Genomic DNA, 21,369 nt, shown 5'->3' with positions numbered 1-21,369 from the left:
CAATCCCAATCCCAATCCCTCCATCCATCCATCCATCCATCCATCCGTCCGTCCGTCCGTCCATCCATCCATCCATCCCATTCTACCTATCCTTCATTCCATCCCATCCATTTATTAATTTACCCATTCTTTATTCGTCTGCTTTTTTCTTCTTCTCCAGATCCCTTGCATATGAATGAGTACGTACCATTGATTGACACCTATAAATTTGTGGTATGTTAATCATCATAAAATTCCCTATTCATCAACTGACTAAGATTATAAAGCCAAACCCTCAATAGACCCTTTTCGAGTTCCAAGTTACCGCTGTGTTTCTTGATTACAGACTCATTTGCTCAGGCTAAGCCTCGAATCAGTGTCTAATTACTCGCAAATACCAACGGTAAAGTAAAGAATGCACACAACTTCAACAATACGAACACTTTGAAACTTGACGGACCTTGACTGGAACACGTGAATATTCTTCATAAAATCGAGGCTTAGCCTGAGCAAATGAGTCTGTAATCAAGAAACACAGCGGTAATTTGGAACTCAAAAAGGGTCAATTGTGGACAGACAGTTTATATATGTACAGCTTTTAAGACGTGACGTATTTCCGTGTCCAAATGCTCATAAAAACCGGTCAGAAAATTCCGCAATGAAAAAAAAGAGCTTTACAGAACTGCTTTTCGTTTTGGATCCAGTTTGACGTCACAATTAAAGGCTCTATTTATAGAACCAGGACGGAATCTGCATTGTCATGAGTACGAAAAATGTTCGTTGCAAAGGTGGCATGCCTTAGCATGTGCGTAGTAGTTATTTTCAATATTTTGATGTATGGAGTATATTTTTCTTTGTGTCAGGATCAAACGGTCAAGTCCAAAACTGTGTTACCAATGGAAGGATTACTCATCAATAACAATGGCGGACAGCCGTACGGGTTTATCGTCTACCGTACAAAGCTTCCCAAAGGCTCCAAAGTTCTTGAAATAGAGAAATACCGAGATAGAGCTCAGGTAACTGGAACCGAAAACAAACAATATCTTACGAATGAGCCACAATTTTATTCCGAAGATGTCGCGAAGAGAACTCATACTCGTATATCGTATACATGCAAAGCTTGTGCAAAGTTGTACGTCAAAATCAAAATAGTTTTTAGCTGAAGTCCCGTTACGATTTCAATGGTAGAGTAGCATTTGGACTGTCACAAGTTGTTTCAAAATGTGTTTTTATTTTTACTTTAGGTGATGGTGGGATCACAGCTTGTGGGAACTTTGGATGCGTTTGACATGAACAAAAAATATATGGCAATAGAAAAGATGAGTCACGTTAAACTGGAGCTGAAGTACAAGGTATTCAAGGGCCCATGATCAACCAAACAGCAAAGGCGATGCGAGGTTCCAAAGTTAGAGGCGCGCGCGCGACGTTTTGGCAAGAAATTCCACCAGGAAACCCACAGGAACTTCGCACATAGACCCATGCACAGTCCACAATTCATCAGGACTTTAATTCGTTATTTGTTTTATTCCAGCCATTAGACAAGAACGAAGAGACCATTTATTTAGATATCATAGTGGAAAATATGGGAAGAAATAACTTTGGTAATCACTTGAATGATCAGCGTAAAGGTAAGTCAGTGGGAAGTCAATGATGATGTTGGTGATGATGACGATGATGTTGGTGGCGTGTTGATGTTGATGTTAGTGATGATCCATTCTCGTATGAGTGATCGTATTGGTGGTGATGTTGATGATGATGACAATGATCATGTTGGTGGTGTGTCGATGTTAATGTTGGTGATGATGTCAATGGTGTGGTATTGGTGATGTGATGATGATGATGATGAAGAAGATAATGATGATGGTGTTGGTGATGTCGATGTTGGTGATGTGTTGATGCCGGTGGTGGTATTGGTAGTGGTGATGAGGATTATCATTATGATGATGATGATAATGATAATGATGATGATGATGGTGCTGCTGCTGCATCGATGTTGGTGATGATGGTGATGGTGATGCCGTATTATTGATGATGATGATAATAATAATGATCTTGATGGTGGTGATGATGTTGATGACAATGGTGACTTGTGATTAATCAAATTATCCTAATTTTTCGTCGAAGGCATTTTGGGTGAAGTTCTCATCGATGGAAAGAAACCTGAATCCTGGACTATTTTCCCTCTCAGTTTTCATTCATTATTCGTCAGGAGGTAATAGTTAGTCACAACATTCTTTTTCAGGCAACCGTGGAAAGAATTTCCAAAGCCAAGGCAAATTTTGTGCTGAACTTATTTTTTATGTCTTGCCATCCTAACGTCTATCGATCTTCCTCTCCCCTTTCCCCCACTCCCTAAGGTATATTTACCACTCCACACCTTCCTCTGAGGGATTTTTAGAACAAAGCACGAAAACAAATAAACAAATAAAAAAGCAAACAAAGAAACAAACAAGTCAAACATAAAGTATAATGTAAGGACTCTTTTAGCTTCAAAATTCCAAACGCTGATGAAAGAGTATCTTTTAACTTTGTTAGAGTCTTCCACGAGGCGAAATGGCAAACCATGCCGCTGTCAGCAGACCAATCAATATTGTACCCAGCATTTTTTAAAGTAGTGTTCAACATTGATAGCCAACCCCATGACACGTTCCTCCTGATGGAGGGGTGGGGTAAGGGCGTGGTCTTTGTCAATGGTCGAATTCTTGGTCGGTATTGGAAGATAGGACCTCAGAAGACTCTTTACTTACCGTCGCCTTGGTTGACTGTTGGCGAAAATATTGTGAGTATTCCCTGGTGAAGTTGGAAGTACTTTTATTAATGTGTGCATTCTGCTGTCGAAGCCCTATATAGATAGCTGGGATCGGTGGAGATGATGATGATAATGGGGTGGAGCGGCGAGGGGGGGAAGGGGGTAGGAGAGGGGTGATTGGAAAACCTGATACTTTTGGCGTTTCCCCTTTTGCACCCCTTCCTCCCCCCCCCCCCCAACCCACACACACACACACAAATTGAAGAAAATATACTATATCTGTATTTTTGATAGCGCACCTCCTCCACCTGATCATAACTCCTTTGATTTATACTTTTAAAATGAAAATATATCGCTTGCTTTTATTCGTAGATCGTCATTTTTGAGCTTGAAACGAGAAGCAAGGATGGATTATTGACGTTCACCAGCAAACCTAATCTTGGCAAAACTGCATAAAAACTATAACTAATCGCTTTCTTTTCATTCATGAAAGATCTAAAGTAGAATTGAAACTGTAATCAAATTATTGTTATCTGTTTAGCTGTGTGGCGGGAAAGTATAGATCTAGAGAATTACTGAATAGTTTCACTTCGTATAATGCACGAACAATTAAGAATAAGGATTTTAGAACATTTCCCTCTTTTTCATTCTCATTAGTTTTCATTATCATTACTCTAAATTACCTTCTGTTTTTTTTTTTGTTTTTGTTTTGCACAGCTCGTTAATTTGTCAAAGTTGTTTTACTTCGAAAAAGTAGACTAGAAGATTTTAGATCTTCTATTATCTCATTTTCATGGTTTTCTTTCGTGTCTGTTTGATTATTACACAGTAAGAATTCATTTTCTTCACACGGGTTAAGTGAAAATCTAGCATGTCGATATCTAGATCGAGTACTAACTGATGACTAGAAGTCTTAAGTCCTAAATAGTCCTATATAGATTATAGTTATGGACTGTTGACACGAAAGGGTAATAAAACTCGCGCGCGCGCCGAGAATCAGAAACAAATATTAGATATTTTAATTGTCACGTGCTAATGTGTGAAAAGGGAGGGGGGATAAGAATATAAGGCTCGGGTCAAACGTCAAACTTCACATGAGCCGAACCTAATTGAAACAATGGACAACAAGGCGGTCTACTTTGATGTCATTAGGTTCGGCTCGTGTAAAGTTTGACGTTTGATACGAGCCTAAGTGTTTTTAGAATTACATAATGAATTCACATCGTAAGCTATTAAAATGTTACAATCAAGGTCAGCTTTTCAATGTAACATTCAAACCTATTCATTCGCTTCAGTTTATATAAAAACGTCGTGGTACAATTAATTTAGTTTTTTCTTTCTTGATATCAAAGGACGCTCCAGTATCGATATTTATATGACATTAATGGTCGTATTATTTATTATCTTAAAGATTAATGATAAAATAAGAATTTGTACTAAAATGTAAAGAGGTTTGGTAAAATAAAGATAAATTATCCGAACGCATTTTTTTTTTGAGACGCAATTGAAAATTTACTCCCTCCCCTCCCTTGTGACAAAACTGCTCTTTCTAGGGTAGGGTTTGAGATGTCCTAGTCTTAGACTCAAAAGTTCTCCAGTCGTGGTTTGGTTTCCCGTGCAAAAACGTCAATGATCATAAGCTTTTGAAAGCAAATTTCTCATATTTTCAATCCTTGAGTAGGGATAACAGATGTCCCTGACTATCGAGCTTTTGTTTATATTTTAAAAAAGTAGGTTATTAATCATTGACCATTCTTGGTCTGCTCCACTCAGGCCCTCTACAATATGACGATGGGGACTTCAATTCGCCTTCATAAAAAACCTATAATATTTCTCATCTTATTATCACTGTGTTTTACGATATGGATGTCATATGGAAGAACGAAGAAGACATCTTTAAGCCGGTATGGCAAAAGCGAAGGATTGAAAGCCGAGGGACCAGGTTTTACATTAGATGGCAAACCGTTCACTATCTTGAGTGGAGCAACGCACTATTTTCGCATCGTTCCTGAATATTGGGAAGACAGACTTTTGAAGCTCAAAGCTATGGGACTTAATACTGTTGAAACGTAAGTCTGAAAATTAAAAGTCGGTAATTTATAAAGAATTTAAGCCAATTTCCCGTTATATGTAATATATGTATTATTTTAATTGCAAAGTTGGTTGTGGTACCTGCTATATGTCTTTATAGGGTGACAAATTAATCTTGTGGCTTTGTAAATTGGTCTTGAATAAAATGTAGATTAATGCTTTAATTTTACACAGTTATGTAGCCTGGAATTTACATGAAGAAGTAAAAGGAAAGTTTGTTTTTGATGGACAACTTGATATTGTGTAAGTATAAAGCGGAGGACCTGTATGCGAAAGTAATTTGTAATAATTTCATGGCCCCCTCTGAACAGGCTCTAATTCCACCAGCTGACTGTCTATAGCTATGTAAACAAGGAAGCAATAGACCCCTTCACAGTTCCCTGTGCCACCTTGAAAGGTAGCCGTGCCTTTGCATCGAAGCGAGACGAACGGTGAGCAGTGTAATGATAGAGACGTGAATAATTATTCAAGGTGTTAAAAAGGTCTCTATCATTGCAAGCTCACTGATTGCTACCTTTCAAGATGGCGCAGGGAACTGTGAAGGGGAATATTAGCAGTCTGTCTATTCAAACCTTCAAAACTCTATACTTCTTTTTCTTCTTCAGCAAATTTGTAGAAAAGGCACAAGAGCTTGGTCTCTATGTTATCATGCGACCTGGTCCATATATCTGTGCTGAATGGGATCTAGGAGGACTGCCTAGGTTAGTACGTACCAAATTAGCATAATTGTTGCCACAAGCTATTGTACAACATATTGACCAGGCTTCTTTTATATGTCATCACTGGTTACTTTCTTGCTACAAATTAAGCTTTTACCATTTATTAGGTGTCTTATCACAGACCACAGTGAGCACCAATAGCCCAGTGAACAACAATACATGTTGGTGTTGATGACTGACATTTTCACATAAGCTATGGTTTCCAATTGATAATACTTTCATTGCTGAGATCACTGCAATATATATTGCCCAAAAATGTGTTTCAGAATGCAAGGATCATAAAAAAACTTCCTGAATAACCACAGCCATCATGGTGGTCGTGATCGGTGAGGGATAGAAATCTTTCTATCTTAGCTATTGTTAATGATAGTACTGATCAAATGTAAACCACTCATCGCGGATTGCATCATTCATTCATCTATTTACTTGTATGTGTAATAAATATTTTTAAAAAAAATTAGAAAAATGGTTCTGAAGGTAAAAAGTGGTGAGGTTAAAACTGGACCAACCGTACTGGTGGCTACTGATATACAGCCATGATCCTGTACACAATGCAAAGTTTCCAGACTTCTCAACGTTTGTATAGCATATATGAATCATTATTATTACTATAATATATATAATTACCATATGTAAGAAATGTAAAAAAAAATGTATTATTTTTAGCTGGTTACTCAGAGACCCCAAAATGAATCTAAGGACTTCATACAGACCTTACACTGATGCAACAGGCAGATTCTTTGATGAATTGATTCCAAAACTAACACCTTTACAGGTACAGTATAGTCCCTTTCACAGTTCCCTGTACCACCCTGAAAGGTAGCCTTTGCATTGAAGCAAGAGGAACGGTGAGCTTGCAATGCAATGAATGAGACATGTAAATAATTGTCCAAGGTGTTTAAAAAGGTCTCTGTCATTGTAATCTCACTGTTCACCTCTTGGGATGAAATCATCCCTTTGCTCTTCTGTGGAATAACTCTTTTTCTAAAGAGATCTATTTTTATTACATTGCATTTGTCAGGCATTTAAATTATACCCGGGGGGGGGGGGGGGGGTATTCTTGCCCGTTTAAGGTAGGGATACACCGCTGAGCCCTCTCAACCCTGACCCTGTTCCAGAGTAAAATTGCTATAATTCATACCCTGTTCCAGAGCAAGATCGCTGAAAATCATACCCTGTTCCGGTATTGCAAAAATGGATACCCTGTTCCAGAGAGGAGAAAGCACGAATTCATATACCCTGTCCCAGAGTGAGCGCGATTTTATATACCCAGTTCCAGAGTAGAATCGCTGAAAACCATACCCTGTTTGGTGGCATGTACCCATATAGTGAATATAGGGGAGTACCCTGCCCCACCCCCCCTCCCCGGGAAATTATACTATGTACTGTTTTGTGGTGCTCAGGTTTTTAACAAAAAATTCCTACATTTTTTCTTTCAGTATTCGAAGGGTGGTCCTATAATAGCATGGCAAGTGGAAAATGAATACCTTAGCTTTGGAAATGATTCTTTTTACATGCGCCACCTCAAACGTGTAAGATATATATAGTGCATTAACATTGATGGCTCCACACATATGGGTTCCAGGGATCAGAATCCCCCTCCCCCCAATAATTTTGTTGCTGCCATGCTATTGATATGAAAAGGGGATTCATCTGTTTAATGAGTGACCCTAGTGCTCAGTCAACACATGGTCAACAAAAAAACACATCCTATTTTCATGTGGGTAGCACTTTTAAGTGCTATTAAAATAGCCAGAGGCTAACAAACCTGTGGCCCTTGTTCTGTGATTGAATTGGAATTTAGAAGTTGATGTTTGAGGAGGGAGGAAAACCGAAGGACCCATAGAAAAACCCCCACATGGCCAACAGTTGGGAGACAGTTGACCAACACATGTCAGATAGTCTTAAAGTACAAGATAACACCTGCTTAATACGTTGTTTGCTAAACAGAGATATCACTGTTGTGTTATATCTATTTGTCAAAATATATGCTTATAAGGGTTGGAACCCCAGGGGACAGGAATGTGAGCATGAAACACCCATCCCCAGAAGGGCCAAATGGCACTTTTATTTTCTTTAGAGATGGCTCTCATGAAAAGAAAGTTGTATCTTCAGCTCATGCCTCTAATCATGAAATCGTTTTGCACAGGAAATGACCAGGAGAGGTGTTTCTGAGCTATTGATCACTTCAGATGGCTTATATCAGATGAAAAAAGAGAAAAAGTTTCATTTATCTGGAGGTACATATGCACAGATAAATCAGATCAGTGTTTTGTTGTACAATTAAAATACCATAAAATCCCAGTTATAATTCCCCTCTAAGATCATAATCCCTCCTGATTATAAGCCCACCAGTCTGCTAGAGCAAATATCCCTCCACATTATAAGCCTACTTCTGGAACCTTGTGTTGGTTGATGAAACATAAGAGATTGACTTGGATCACAATAGAAATGAATATAAGTTTCCTTTTCATCCAAAATTCTTTTCTTCCCAGGTATAGGCCCCCATGATTATAATAAGTGCATCAAATAAAACCTTAAAAAACAGTATCGGAATTATAACTAGGATTTATCAAACTCATTAATAATTCATAAGGAAAACACAATAGAAATCACGACTGTGAAGAGTGTTGTAAATCAGATACAGAATCGTGTTCATCTTTAAGTTGGATTTTCTTGGCCAGATTCACTTTAATATTGAAAATTTTAGTAAAACACAAAGGAACTAACCTAGACGTTTGATAAGCAATCTATAGTATTTGTGTCCACCTACGCTGGCTACGCCTTGTATATCCGATACAACTCGGCCACTCATACTGTCTATATATTACTCAATGGTATGGTTATTTTGTCCTTTACTATCTAACGTTTTCTTGTGAATTCCTTTTACAAATATGTACCAGTAATTTATTAACATTTTTCTTTCTTTTTCTTGTTTTTGTAAGTTCTGAGAACTGCTAATTTCCAACGGAATGAGACACATGTTCTCAAAGGCTTGAAAGAGTTACAGGTAGGTGAGATGCCAATGTATGGTAATAATGATGATGATGATGATATGATGAAGTTGAGAAAAACAGCAAAGATGAAAATGACGATAATAAAGATGATAATAATGATGATAATGGTGATGATGGCGATGATGATAATAAAATGATGGTGATGTTATGGTAGTAATGATGTTGGTGATAATGTTCGGGATGATGGTGTCAGATGGCAGGGATTGTGGTGATGATGATGATGAGAATGATGATGATGATTGTGGTGGAAAATGTAGAAAGAGCATTCTTCCAATGTTGGAGGTAATCTCCCTCCTCCTCTCAAAGACTTAGATCCAGCCTTGAAGCAGTTTATGATGACAATCAAGATGGTTCTAAGTATTTTATGACAGTGATGTGAATGGTGAAGATGATGTTTTGATGGTGTTGATGATGATGATGATGATGATGATGATGATAATGATAACAATGAGATGATGGTGCTGTTACCTTAACTTTCAGCCCAACAAGCCTCTAATGGTTACAGAGTTTTGGTCTGGTTGGTTTGACCACTGGGGTGAAGATCACCATATTTTGTCCCTAGACAAAACTGTCCAGCGAGTAACAAATATTCTTGCTATGGGATCATCTATTAACTTTTATATGTTTCATGGTAAGGTGGATTTATTTTATACTTAATATGTTATGTATGAACCAATCAAATTGCATGAGAATTTACTCTCCATCAAATCAAATACCTGAAACATGGCATAAATACGATAAATACAAGGACATGCTGAAGTCACGGCAATGTCAGACCATGAAGTGAAAAAAAGGTCAACCAATTAAAATTCTAGAAAACATCACCTTCACAGCAAGTCATGCATCCCAAAATACTTGCATATTAGAAATAATCTACCAAAGGATGGTGGAGATTTGAATAGGGATAATGTATGTCTTGTTGCAATGTTAGTATAGGAAATCGCGAGTACAATTTGGAAATTAATAGACACGAGTAATTTTTGAAAGTTCTTGTAATTGCATGAGCCTTTAGGCGAGTACAATTAAAGAACTTTCAAAACATTACAAGTGTCTATTAATTCCAAATTGTACGAGAAGATCGTGCGATTTTTTGTTTATAGTTCACTCAACAAAATTTCAGTAAAAAATGCAAAGCGACGCCGTTCATCTTTGTCTATTTGGCGGCCGATTTCCAGTCCATCGCGCAACTGAAATGCATAAAAAAGATTAGTTCTTACGGCTTTAAAATTTCATTTATGCTTTTTAAGTACAAAATGATAGAAAATAATTGTTTTGACATTGTTTTGGCTGTGTTGCCATAGCGACTTAATTCGGTACTCCTACGGAGTGCAATTAACGCTATAATTGTACTCCTCTCGACCAATCAGAGTCAAGTAATTTTGTTGAGTGTACTATGAAATGTAATATACCATATTTGTTTGGATGTAGCGTGTAAACTGTGTCATTCTCTTGAGACTGAGATTCTTTGTTTAAACTATACCCATATTCATGTGTCTTCTTATGTGCAACCATTAAACAAAGAAATAATACTCAAACGACACATGGTTGTGAATGGAAAAAAATTGCACGTGTTTGTAAAAAGGGTTTCATTATGGGTTGCTTTATTAAAGGTGGTACAAACTTTGGTTTTATGAATGGAGCCAATGCTGACAAGCATGGTCGTTACAAGCCAACAGTAACTTCATATGGTAAGAATACTCCAGGAGAATCTAACGCAACATGACAAACTCTGTAAAGCAGGCAAATCATTTTCTTGCAATAAAAAAAATATCGAATTATCCACAAAATCTCCAAAAAAGGAATAGTCCCCTTCACAGTTCCCTGCACCATCTTGAAAGGTACAGTAGCTGTGCCTTTGCATTGAAGCAAGATGAACGGTGAGCATGCAATAATAGAGACCTTTTTTAACACCTTGGACAATAATTATTCACATGTCTCTATTATTGCAAGCTCACTGTTCGTAGCCACATACTGTAGTAACACATTGACACAAAAACTGAGAATGGGCTCCCTGTGCATTCTTTCTCACAACAGACTATGATGCCCCAGTATCAGAAGCAGGCGACATCACTGATAAATACAAGGCACTCAGAAAGGTTATCCTGAATAACGTGCCCTTCAATTCTCGTGAGTATTCACCCCAAAAAATAGAAACCACCACTAGCCTAGGGGGAGGGGTGGGGAGTGTGTGCCTCCCAAAAAGTTTGCTCTTGGCACCAAATAATAATTAATTCATGTGGGATTCCTGAGGATTTGGTGGGAAAATGGTACATTTCCCCAAATAATCGAGACCTCGCTACGCCCCTGGAAACCATGTGGTATGAATTAATAAGTCACATGAGCATTTCAAGGGTGGTGTAGCAGTACTGTACCCCCTTCTCACCTCTGGGGTCTTGGGTTTGAATCCAGGACTTGGCATCACATGTGAGAAAAGTTTTTTTAGCTATGTCCTGTCTAAAACCAGCCCAAAGGTTGTTTCAGGGTTCAATCTGTGAATTAGCCGTACACTGACTTAGATCAGCCCAGAGGTTGTTTCAGGGTACCGATGGAAGGTGTTTTTTAACCCATGTTAGGGAGGAAATCGAATCAAATGAAAATATAAATTTGTATGGTGTTTTATAGTTCCAAAACATATGCCAAAAAGTATACCTCCAAATACAGAGAAAACAATTTATGGTAAGTATACTCCCATTGCTACAATGGGGCACTGTGCTATTGTCATATCCCCTCAGAATGTTATTATTCAGGGGGAGATCCAGGATTTTTCTAGAGAGGGGAGGGGGGGCACCATCCAGGATTTTCGTCTTAGGAGGGGGTGTACTCTTTGCTTACAAACTCGAACACCAATAATACAGTAGATATCAGCTCATCTAGGGGAGTGCACTCCCCCTGCACCCCTCCCCTAGATCCACCCATGTTATTCATAATTGAATAGTATGCTGGTTTTGATCATAGAACCAGTGGAAATGCAGGAGTTTATGCCACTCAAAACCTTACTCAAATATGTGGTAAGTCTATAATTTAACTGTCGTATATCTTTGCTTTTTTTGAATACTATTTCTGGACGGCACTAAAATTGCTTGTATTAAAATCCCAAATGTAAGTGTACAGGATTACTGCGGTATTTGAAGTTCTGCAAACTCTGCAGTCACAAGCGGCACGCTGAAATTTGTTTTTCTTTTTTGCTGCCGTCAATCAAAAAGAATCAGTCAGTACCTTTTATGTTCTTGACTGGCGGCAGTGAAAAACCAATTTCACAACAAGCCGTTGAAATGTCTGAGTTCGCAGAATATGGAAAACCGCAGTAAATCTGGCTGACTTACTCAGTGTGTTGTCAGATGCGATAAAGGGTGCACATAAATCGCTTTCTCAGTCATTGAATTTAACACAGATATATCTGCAAGAGGGTGGAACAGTGGGTCAACAAAAAACAAATCGTTTTGCCCGAAATTACCCTCGTTACCCACCCGCAAGACTTTTAACAGTAGTCATAAAATGCATCTCGGAATCAAACTATGCCTTCTCAATCATATTATTATTATTATGGGGACAGACATCCGTTGAAAGTGAATACCCAGTCCCCATGGAAAGTCTACCCATCAACAACAACGGTGGTCAAGGCTATGGTTACATCCTGTACCAAACAACCATACCACCCAGTGCAAAGCAACTAAAAATTGAGAGCTATAGAGACAGGGCGAAGGTATGTGATTGATATTCGTTGTTTTTACTTGCTATGTATTTGGCTTCATTTTTGTTTAATCTGGATGGCGGTGGACAATTTGGAGACCAAGACGATATGAACTGGTGGAGAACCCAAACTCTGAGGTGTGGCGTATTTGATTGCTGTTCTTACTTGCTATGCTTAGACATGTTCTAATCTGGATGGAGGTGGAGACGTGAAAATTATTGTGATATGAGAGTGGTGGAGACCCCGTACCCCTGAAGTTGTTTGGTTTTTGAAGTCGAAAATTTTGACGTGGTACGAAATTGTTTTCTATCTTAGGTCTTCGTTGATTCCAAAGAACAAAATATTCCAGAAGTGATGGATTACAAGGGGAAGTATCTGAACGTAAATAAGACCAAAAATGTCAAAGCTACGCTAAGTTCTGACCAGGTAAATGAGACTGAAAATTTTTTTGGACATCAGCTGGCGCGATGCCATAAAAATTGATTTAACAGATCAAATTCGTTCAACAGGAACCAGGGGAGGAGAAGACACTGGAAATATTGGTGGAGAACATGGGTCGAGTCAATTTTTTGAAGAACATCAACACACAAAGAAAAGGTACATCTATCGGAAGGGGGGCTTACATATAATTTACCAATAAAAACGGGAGGGGGCGAGTCAAAAAAATGAAATATAATGGGATCAAAAGGGGGACAATACGTTTTTATCAATTAGTTTTGATTCTTGCCAGCTCGCCCCTCTAAATGAACCAATGAATGGTCCCTTATCATTGTCATCATATTTTTAAAATACAGGAATTCTAGGTGAAGTTACCATTGACGGCAAGAAACACAAACGTTGGACCATCTACCCGCTTGACTTTAAGCCTAAAGTCATGGACAAGTATGTGCAAGCAATAATGCTTGATAAATAAACTGAGCATAAACTTCACAATTTTGATATAGGGACCACTTTATTTTCTTGTAAAATATGCAATTACCGTATTGACTCGTTTAAGCACCGCCCCCGATTAAACCCCACCCTTAAATAAGCGCTGCACTTAAGACCAAAATTATTAATAAGAGCCGCGCCGAATACGCGCCGACCTTGAATTAACGCCGCATATGAAACCCAAAAACTTTAATAAGCACCGCGGCGCTTAGTAAACGAGTACTTAATATAACGTCCAACAATGCAGTACTTGGACTCAGATAATGAAGAGGACAATGACTGTGACGTCTGAATTTAAACTCTAAAATTAATTAGTATTTCGTATTTTTTAAACGTTTGTATTTACTTTGTAATCAATATTTTTTACGCATTATGTATAAGTATGGTAAACACATTTTTTTAAGTAAGCGCGCCCTCGAATAAACGCCGCCCCCGAATGAACGGCGCATATGAAACCCAAAACATTTAATAAGCGCCGAAAATTTATTTTTATGTTTAAAGATTAGATAAAGAAATACATTTGTACATTGATATTGTTTCTGTCCGGAGTTTCTCAAGGATAGAAATTCGTCAAATATGAAAATAGACATATGCTAGTATTTTTGTTATCTGGAGTTCCTCAAGGATCAAGATTGGGGCCACTTTGCTTCATTACTATAAATTAAAAAGAAAACATTTATTCTCAGTGGCATTCCTCAAGGATCAATATTAGGGCCACTTAACATAACACCTATCAATACGTATTCTTTTATCTCCAAAGATTAACCAACAAAATAGAATGGTCCTCAGTTTCTAAACGTACTGGACCAGGCTTATACAAAGGAAAATTCGAAATATCTGGTGAACCTAAGGACACATACCTTCTAATGAGTGCGTGGAAAAAAGGATCGTGCTTTATAAATGGTCGTAATTTAGGACGCTACTGGAATATTGGACCACAGAAGACACTTTACCTTCCAAAACCATGGCTACGCTCTGGAGAGAACACGGTAAGTACAATAACGGCATGTATTTTCTTTTGACTCAGAAATGAATTTTTTGTGGCCTACCTAATGTCGTTGCCAATCACAGCAATGTTCTTGACAGACACTTCAGATTAAGACACCTAAAGGAATTTTAGGTGACTTCAAATGCTTAGTGAAAACATGGCTGGAGTCATTCACCCATCCCTTCCCATTCCATTCCATCAATCCATTAATCATTCTTGCGTTTCTAGCTTCAATCATTCCATCCAATCTGACTATCCATTCCTTGATTTGTTCGATTGCTAACTCTTATTTTTCTTCCCATAACTAAAGATTGTTCTATTCGAGTTGGAGGGATCAATCAAAGAAGAGGAGTTTGAAGTGACGTTCGTCATGGAACCTCAGCTTGGAGATAAAATACAAGAAAGACACTGAAGCAAACTTATCACCACAGAAGACACTGAAGCAACTTATCCCCAAAGAAGACACTGAAGCAACTTATCATAACAGAAGACACTGAAGCAACTTATCCCCACAGAAGACACTGAAGCAACTTATCCCCACAGAAGACACTGAAGCAACTTATCACAACAGAAGACACTGAGGAGCTTATCACCACAAGACACTGAAGCAAACATAATTTTTCAGGTTCTAAAATGGAATCTTGTTGGTATATTTTAGCAGTATAGTCCCTGAGCCAAGAATGGGCTATTGATTCATAGGCTATAGAGAGGATTAGTTGTTTTAGTCAAATCCACAATTATTCCATCAAATATATAGATGAAAAATAGTTTTCAGGTAAAGTTTAAAAATTTAATTAGTTTTGGTTTTTAAAGCCAACACTTTTCGCTACTAGTAGGAAATAACTTTTAGCCTAGTAGTAGCTCATCCAATCAGAAAGCAGCATTGTTGATAGACCGATAGTTGGATTTGACTAAAGTTTAATAGATTTCATATGGCTGTGAAAAACATGGCCATGTGAAATCTTTCAATTTAACAAAAAGTTACGACTATAGTTTTTAAAACGCAAGGCGTACAAAATACACATTTATTTTAATAGTGATATAATGAGAGTTTTAATTTGTTATAAATTCGTTATAATTTTAAATACAGTACATGCAAAGTTCATGAGCATGCACTCAGATATTTGGAATATTTTTTGATTGAAATTGCATATTTGATAGAGGTAGAATTTTAGGTCAACAGGCAAGGAAAATATCTAAAGGTGCAATTCCTTTTCTCCCTATTCTTACGAGGTCTTTTTGTCGCTGATATACACTTCACTAGCATGTTAACAATTAAATATACATTAAAAAACTAAAAATTTCTAAATACAGTTTTTACAGTACAATTTCTGTACGGACGCAGTACTGGTAATAAGTTTAACTGGATGTGACGTCATTGTCACCATATTTGTTTGTTTTGTTCTTCCTTTCTTTTTTGCTTTTCCTACTCCTTTTCTTCATTTTTACATATTTTTTTGCTTGGATGAGTGACAGGAAAGGAGAAAAGGACAAAAGAGAGCAATATTTGTTTCATTTACATCTCAATTTCTAATCAACATTTGATGGCAATCTAATACATCTTGTATCGGTTAGTCTCCCCCACAGCCGCTTTCAGTGTCGTCACGCAACGCTTTCTCCCCTGAGTAGCTACAGGCTGTGGGGGAGACTAGTATCGGTGGAAACTATTCCCAAATAAAGTGAGTTATTCATATATAATAATATTCTCATGTTGATAAAAGTGATTCAATATTCCCAAACCCAAATTTGAAATAAAAAAATATTACAAAAACTGAATGTGATAATTAAAATGTTTTGTCTAGATAGTTTAAGATTTTGCCTCATCATCTTCTGGCGGTCTGAGTTTCTTTAGTGCTTCTGCTCTAAGTTTCTTGACTTGTCGTATCGGTAAAGATCCAGGCAGCTCAAAACAGTTCTAAAAGGGGAAAAGTAGTCTCAATATGCAGCATAATTTGATTGCATTTGAAATGCACTATGAAATGCAGTGACTCTGAAATAGTTTACTGCCAATCTGGACCAATTCTGGACCATGGGAAAGCAGCGAGAACACAGACTACCTAATCATGTGCTTCATGAAAATAGAAGCCATTTGAAAGGTACATAGGGTAACAAGTTCTTACTTATATATATGACTCTCAAATGGCTGTCACACTCTTAAGTCAAAAGGTTGCAAAGTTTTTACACCCTGTTTAAGTTTCCTCCTTATTCACTTATTTCCTTCCCAAATTGCTACCATGCACAGGGCAAACTAGACACCAGGATTACTTTCTTATACTATTACCCAACTATTTGATTATACTTACGACCATAAAAGAATGGCAGTCCATTGTTGAAGGGTTCGTAGTTATCTCCTGTATCACACAAACGAGAAGGAAAAAGGAATGATATTTCAATTTTGCATGCAATCCATGCTCTAAATATATTTCTCAGACTTGGCACATAAAAATTGGCTCGAACACAACTGATGCGCACAATGTACAGTGGATTTTCACAACGTTACTAATTGCAATTGTGTGATATTCTCAAGAATGGTTGCTATGTGTGATCTCTGTATCACCAGCAAACTTGGAGCCAACAACTGCACCCTTCATCCGGACAATAGCATGATAACATACAAGAGTAGCAATAGCCAGGTCAATGCTAACAAGCCTGTCCTTCATTACAGTAGCTTAATAGCAAGGAATGGCATGCCATTTTGCATCTTTGTTGGTGTGACTAATTATCACCTTGCTTGGCCTGACATGCATTTTTTACCTTCATTGAATTACAGAGTTGAGGAAAGTCTTCACAAGCCATAAGCTGGGACTCGTGGAGAGCTAGTAACGTCAGTGCAACTCGAAGGAGAACTTTTGAGCCCTCATAAAATAGACAATCCCAAATACGAAGCACTGTCTGAAGAAAATAAGAAATATTGATATCATTGGTTGATGTGGCAATGCAATCTTAGGAAAGAAGGAAACAATACTAAAGGGGAATAAAAATAACACATGGTCTGATCTGGGGAGACATTAAAAAAGGAAAAATCTATAATTTAGAAAAAATGACTGATGAAAAATGGATATAAATTGTCCTTGGATAACAAACCTGTAGCCCTCATTCCATGTTAGAATAACATTGGAAGATAGAAGATAATTTTAGTGGAAGGAAAAAATGAAGAAAAACCCTTAAAGTACAGTAGAGACCAGAAAGCATACAGTCAATTCAAAAAATGTTGTCGTCGACCAACTCAAGCCTACGCGACTGGACCGAAAGGAACTCTGGGTAACAATCATTGAAGCCGAGTTGACTCCATTATTTTATCTGACTAGTTATGCCTGGTTTACAGCACGAACCTTCGTAGGCGAGCGGGAAGAGTTGAAGGAGATGTTTTTTTAATGCCTTCGTATTTTCGTATTTGTGAACTGAATCATAACTACTTGGTTTTTCTTTCCCTAAACCCAAAGACATGCAATTGATGGATTGTTTCTCACCATTATTATCTTATTACTAGCGGCAACAATTAAATCAGAATGAATATTCAACCGCTTCAGTGATTTTTACCCATATTCCTTTCAGTCCAGTCGCGTAGGCTTGAGCCCGTCGACAACAACGTTTTTTGAATTGACTGTATATTCTTACCTCCACGGGCAGTACGTCAATATATAAACAAATGAACCATTTAGTGGCGAATATACTATATGATAACCCAATCTTCTCTATGTGAGCATGTAACTGTGGCATCTTCTTCCTGGGGAAGAAAAGGTGGCTAGTATTTAGTGTCTGCAGGTCATAAAAATCTGAAAATTGCATGCGCCAAGAAATACTTTGTAAAATTATATTCAGCACTTCTCCCCCAAGAAGTGAATTGAATGACCAGCTCCAAATATTAAACTTCTACTTACTTGACAAGTTGAGCTAAAACCTCATGCTCCACTTGCAACCCAAGCATATCCTTTGCATAGTAATCTGAAAGCAATGAGCCATTTTACTTAAGAGTTGAAATGCTTAACATTCAAAGGCAGAAATAAGGGGGCTGCTGATGTTATTTAGGGGAGGGGAGGGTAAGGGGCATTGTCAATTAATTGTAATGCAAAGGATCTAGGACCATGTCAAAATACAATTCAACTTTTCAAAGGGGATGAATAGGTAACCTAAACCATACAAAAAGCATTGCATAGAATTCCAGGACCACTATAGCAGAATTCCACAGGATACCAAAATTTCTAAAAAAAAGTGTTATTGACATTTGCATGTTTAATAATCTTCGTGACCAAATACAGAATACCCTGATAACTATTCCCTGACCTTGAAATAAATCTAGATTTCCTTAACTTTGTTTAGTGGAGAACCCAATATTATTCTGGCTTATTTTCTGGGGCCTTTAACCATGGAAATGAGAATTACACATGATTTACCTGGAAGCCGTTTCGACATCATTACATCTAATGACCAAAATGCTGAATCTTCATTCTTAACAATCAATATAAGCATGCCAGTGATGTAGTTAAGACCCTGGTAAAAAATGGAGACTTTTAGTGAAGTTATTTATCATACATCCCGACATGTGCACTACATACCTGACAATAGCCTATTCTTGGATTGTGCAATGCATAGGCATATAACACATTGTAAAGATTTTTGCGCAGGTCCTTTTGAGATGACCCGAAAAATATATTCTCTGGAAAGGTTCTGTCTATATCTGTTGACGAAAAATAAAGTTGATGTATAGATATGAAAGTAAATTGCTTGCATAATCTTAAATTTCATATTTGTTTATTTGTTTGAATGAAAGAGTGAATGAAGGATGGGAATGAATGAATGAATAAATGAATGGGGGGAGGGAGGGAGGGAGGGATGGATAAATGAATGAGTGAGTGAGTGAGTGAATGAAGGAATGGATAGAAGGATGGATGAATGATAGACATTATTGCAACTCTATCTCATGGTTGATCTGTCAGTATATAGTATATCATGCAATTCAATACCTGTAGTGATACTATTCTTCACTATTTCATCCAGTTCTTGTTCCAGTAGACCCTGGTAATAGCCTGGATTTTTCTTTTTCCTCTTTCTAGCACCACTAATATCCATCCAAACCTGCAAACAAAATAAGATCATAATGTTTTGAATATTTCAAAACAAATTATTTTGATAGTATTAAATACTTGCCTGTCCCCTGTAGCTTGGAGGTACTCCCTTCCTGACAAATCTCTTAACTAGAAACGAAAATTTAATCTTATTAACAGGATTTTACATGGGGAGCTATGGAGATATTTTTGTTTAGAACATGAGGTATTCAAAAGCCTATTCTTTAGGTGCAACCACATTACTCAAAATCACTTAACATATGAATAACATAATAATATGATAACTTTATAAGGTTTATAGTGACCTTTTCTGGACTTTTTGACTTTTGAAGTTCCCCTGACGAATCTTTGCCATCTGCTTGCTCTCCTGGCCAAGACACGGAGATAGCTTGTCATAAAGTGTTCATAACTGTTGTAATCAAAGTCATCTGGTCTTTGAAACCCATACTCATCCACTGGACTAAAATGATAGACAATTGTAAATCACTGGTTTGTAATGATGTTCAATACTATGGTAGATAGATTGAATGAATCAAAGAATGGATGAGCGAAAAAATGAATGAATGAATAAATGAATGAATGAATAAATGGAGGGAGGGAGGGAGGGAGGGAAGGAGGGAGGAAGGGATGGATGGAATTATGGATGGAATTGAGGATGGAAAACTGAGCTGGGTGTTTGGATGAAATAAGCAAATGAAGTGAATGACTGAAAAAGAAAGAAACTTAAAAAATAAATGAATATAATATATTAACAAATAAAAAAATTATTGTAAAAAAATTATTTATTTTATCCAGAGCTATATATCATAACGAAATTATTTTGACAAACCAATAATTCTTTAACTCATTACGGATGTGCATGAATTGAAGGTCAAGAAAAACTGTGTTCTCCTTAGACAAAACTGTCACACTTTAAGAGCAGTTGACGTAAAACAGTGATATAACGATCAGGTAATTTAGAAAAATCACTGAGCCTTAATCTCTTTGCTATGGTACTTTTCTAATTTGCATAATTTGAATGAAATTTATTTTAAATGTATATTTAAAAAGTGAAATCCTCTAACTATAGATGTTACTATAGATGTTTCTGTGATGTGAGGTCTTTTAGGGATTTAGTTTTAGAATGAACTGTTCAGAATGAGTTTTTAAAACAATAGTAGAAAGGGCCTTTCATGAAGGAATTCATTTTCACGTCTTGAACCACTGTTTCATCAGGGTGTTGGAGCTGTTACATTTTTACACTTTCGTTTTTTATTGGCATTCTGGACTTACACAATGAACCTTTGAAACTTCGATTGCTGTCGCGATTTTATGTAGAGACAACAACAGGATGTACTGACAATAGAACTTGTAATATAGGTGTGATGGTTTCATAAACAACAATAGCAATTAATGGTACAATCATGAAGTTAAAATCATGCTCAAATTTAATTGGCAAGAAAAACAAGAACGTATTTGCAATAACAGGTTCACGAACAAACTAGAACAAATGTTGAAAGAAGATAAACAAGTTTGGACCGCAAAAAAATATTTCCTCGTCACTTTAAGGACAGTTACAAAGTACATAAACTTATCAAGATAACCCGTACAACGCTCGTACAAAGATCTAAGTTAAAACTTTCGATTTTACGTTAAACTAATAAAATAGAATACCCTTGAGGAAATCTTAACAGATTAGATTTGCATGAAGTAACATTGCGCTATCAAAATTAGTGTAAATCTCCTTGGGAATTAACGGGTCTAAGGGCGATCGATAGAACAAAAGTGTTCTATCCTTGATTGAACTTTTAGAACTCTCAGCCTAGCCTGATTTCGTTATTTCACAATTTTCCAATTTCCTTAGTTGACTTTGACATTTCCTGGATATAAAGACGATGCGACATTTCGTATGAGACAGTCTTTACATTATCCTTCAAGCAAACTAAAAGAATCATAAAATTTGAATATTTAGAAGCGCAGTAGGAAGAAGAATAAATAAATATTTGCACCGTACCTGCGAATCGTCGACATCTTAAAAAAACAATCGATAAAATTTCCAACGAAATTTCAAACTTTAAACTGGACGCATCTTCAATGAAACAAGAATCCAAACAGCCTCAAGTCCTTCGAGTTTCTAACGACGACTTTGATTGGTTGGTT

General features: G+C 37.1%; 3 protein-coding genes across 4 annotated transcripts in view; 2 read left to right on the top strand and 1 right to left on the bottom strand.

Annotated features, from left to right (window-relative positions):
* The window catches only part of LOC116297981 (beta-galactosidase-1-like protein 2), a 9,303-nt gene extending 5,094 nt beyond the window's left edge, over positions 1-4,209 (top strand). For both annotated transcript variants that reach the window (XM_031706305.2, XM_031706304.2), the window contains 7 exons: positions 161-213; positions 843-995; positions 1,224-1,331; positions 1,511-1,607; positions 2,104-2,191; positions 2,515-2,758; positions 3,101-4,209. In XM_031706305.2, the coding sequence (XP_031562165.1) occupies positions 161-213; positions 843-995; positions 1,224-1,331; positions 1,511-1,607; positions 2,104-2,191; positions 2,515-2,758; positions 3,101-3,184 (827 nt within the window). In that variant the 3' untranslated portion in view covers positions 3,185-4,209. The remainder of the gene's footprint in view (positions 1-160; positions 214-842; positions 996-1,223; positions 1,332-1,510; positions 1,608-2,103; positions 2,192-2,514; positions 2,759-3,100) is intronic.
* Positions 4,210-4,300: 91 nt separating this feature from the next.
* On the top strand, positions 4,301-15,940 carry LOC116297982 (beta-galactosidase-1-like protein 2). The gene is made up of 18 exons (XM_031706306.2): positions 4,301-4,797; positions 4,994-5,062; positions 5,425-5,520; positions 6,205-6,313; positions 6,978-7,070; positions 7,688-7,778; positions 8,484-8,548; positions 9,036-9,186; positions 10,166-10,243; positions 10,590-10,682; positions 11,178-11,231; positions 11,511-11,563; positions 12,109-12,258; positions 12,562-12,672; positions 12,756-12,843; positions 13,041-13,128; positions 13,937-14,165; positions 14,475-15,940. Exons 1-18 carry the CDS (start codon positions 4,514-4,516, stop codon positions 14,574-14,576), a joined length of 2,004 nt encoding a protein of 667 aa, XP_031562166.1. The 5' UTR covers positions 4,301-4,513; the 3' UTR covers positions 14,577-15,940.
* On the bottom strand, positions 15,176-21,334 carry LOC116297983 (growth hormone-regulated TBC protein 1-A). The gene is made up of 11 exons (XM_031706307.2): positions 21,224-21,334; positions 19,536-19,690; positions 19,313-19,359; positions 19,129-19,240; positions 18,721-18,842; positions 18,559-18,655; positions 18,046-18,109; positions 17,783-17,891; positions 16,919-17,056; positions 16,468-16,515; positions 15,176-16,079 (listed from the first exon to the last, which is right to left on the bottom strand). The coding sequence occupies exons 1-11, from the start codon at positions 21,238-21,240 to the stop codon at positions 15,972-15,974; spliced, it is 1,017 nt and encodes a 338-aa protein (XP_031562167.2). The 5' UTR covers positions 21,241-21,334; the 3' UTR covers positions 15,176-15,971.
* Positions 21,335-21,369: the final 35 nt, after the last annotated feature.

Source organism: Actinia tenebrosa, unplaced genomic scaffold (genome assembly GCF_029948245.1).
Source record: "Actinia tenebrosa isolate PJP-AT-01 unplaced genomic scaffold, QUT_ActTen_1.0 PGA_scaffold0__85_contigs__length_37466705, whole genome shotgun sequence".
Lineage (NCBI taxonomy): Eukaryota > Metazoa > Cnidaria > Anthozoa > Actiniaria > Actiniidae > Actinia > Actinia tenebrosa.
This window is presented reverse-complemented; position numbering and strand designations above follow the sequence as displayed.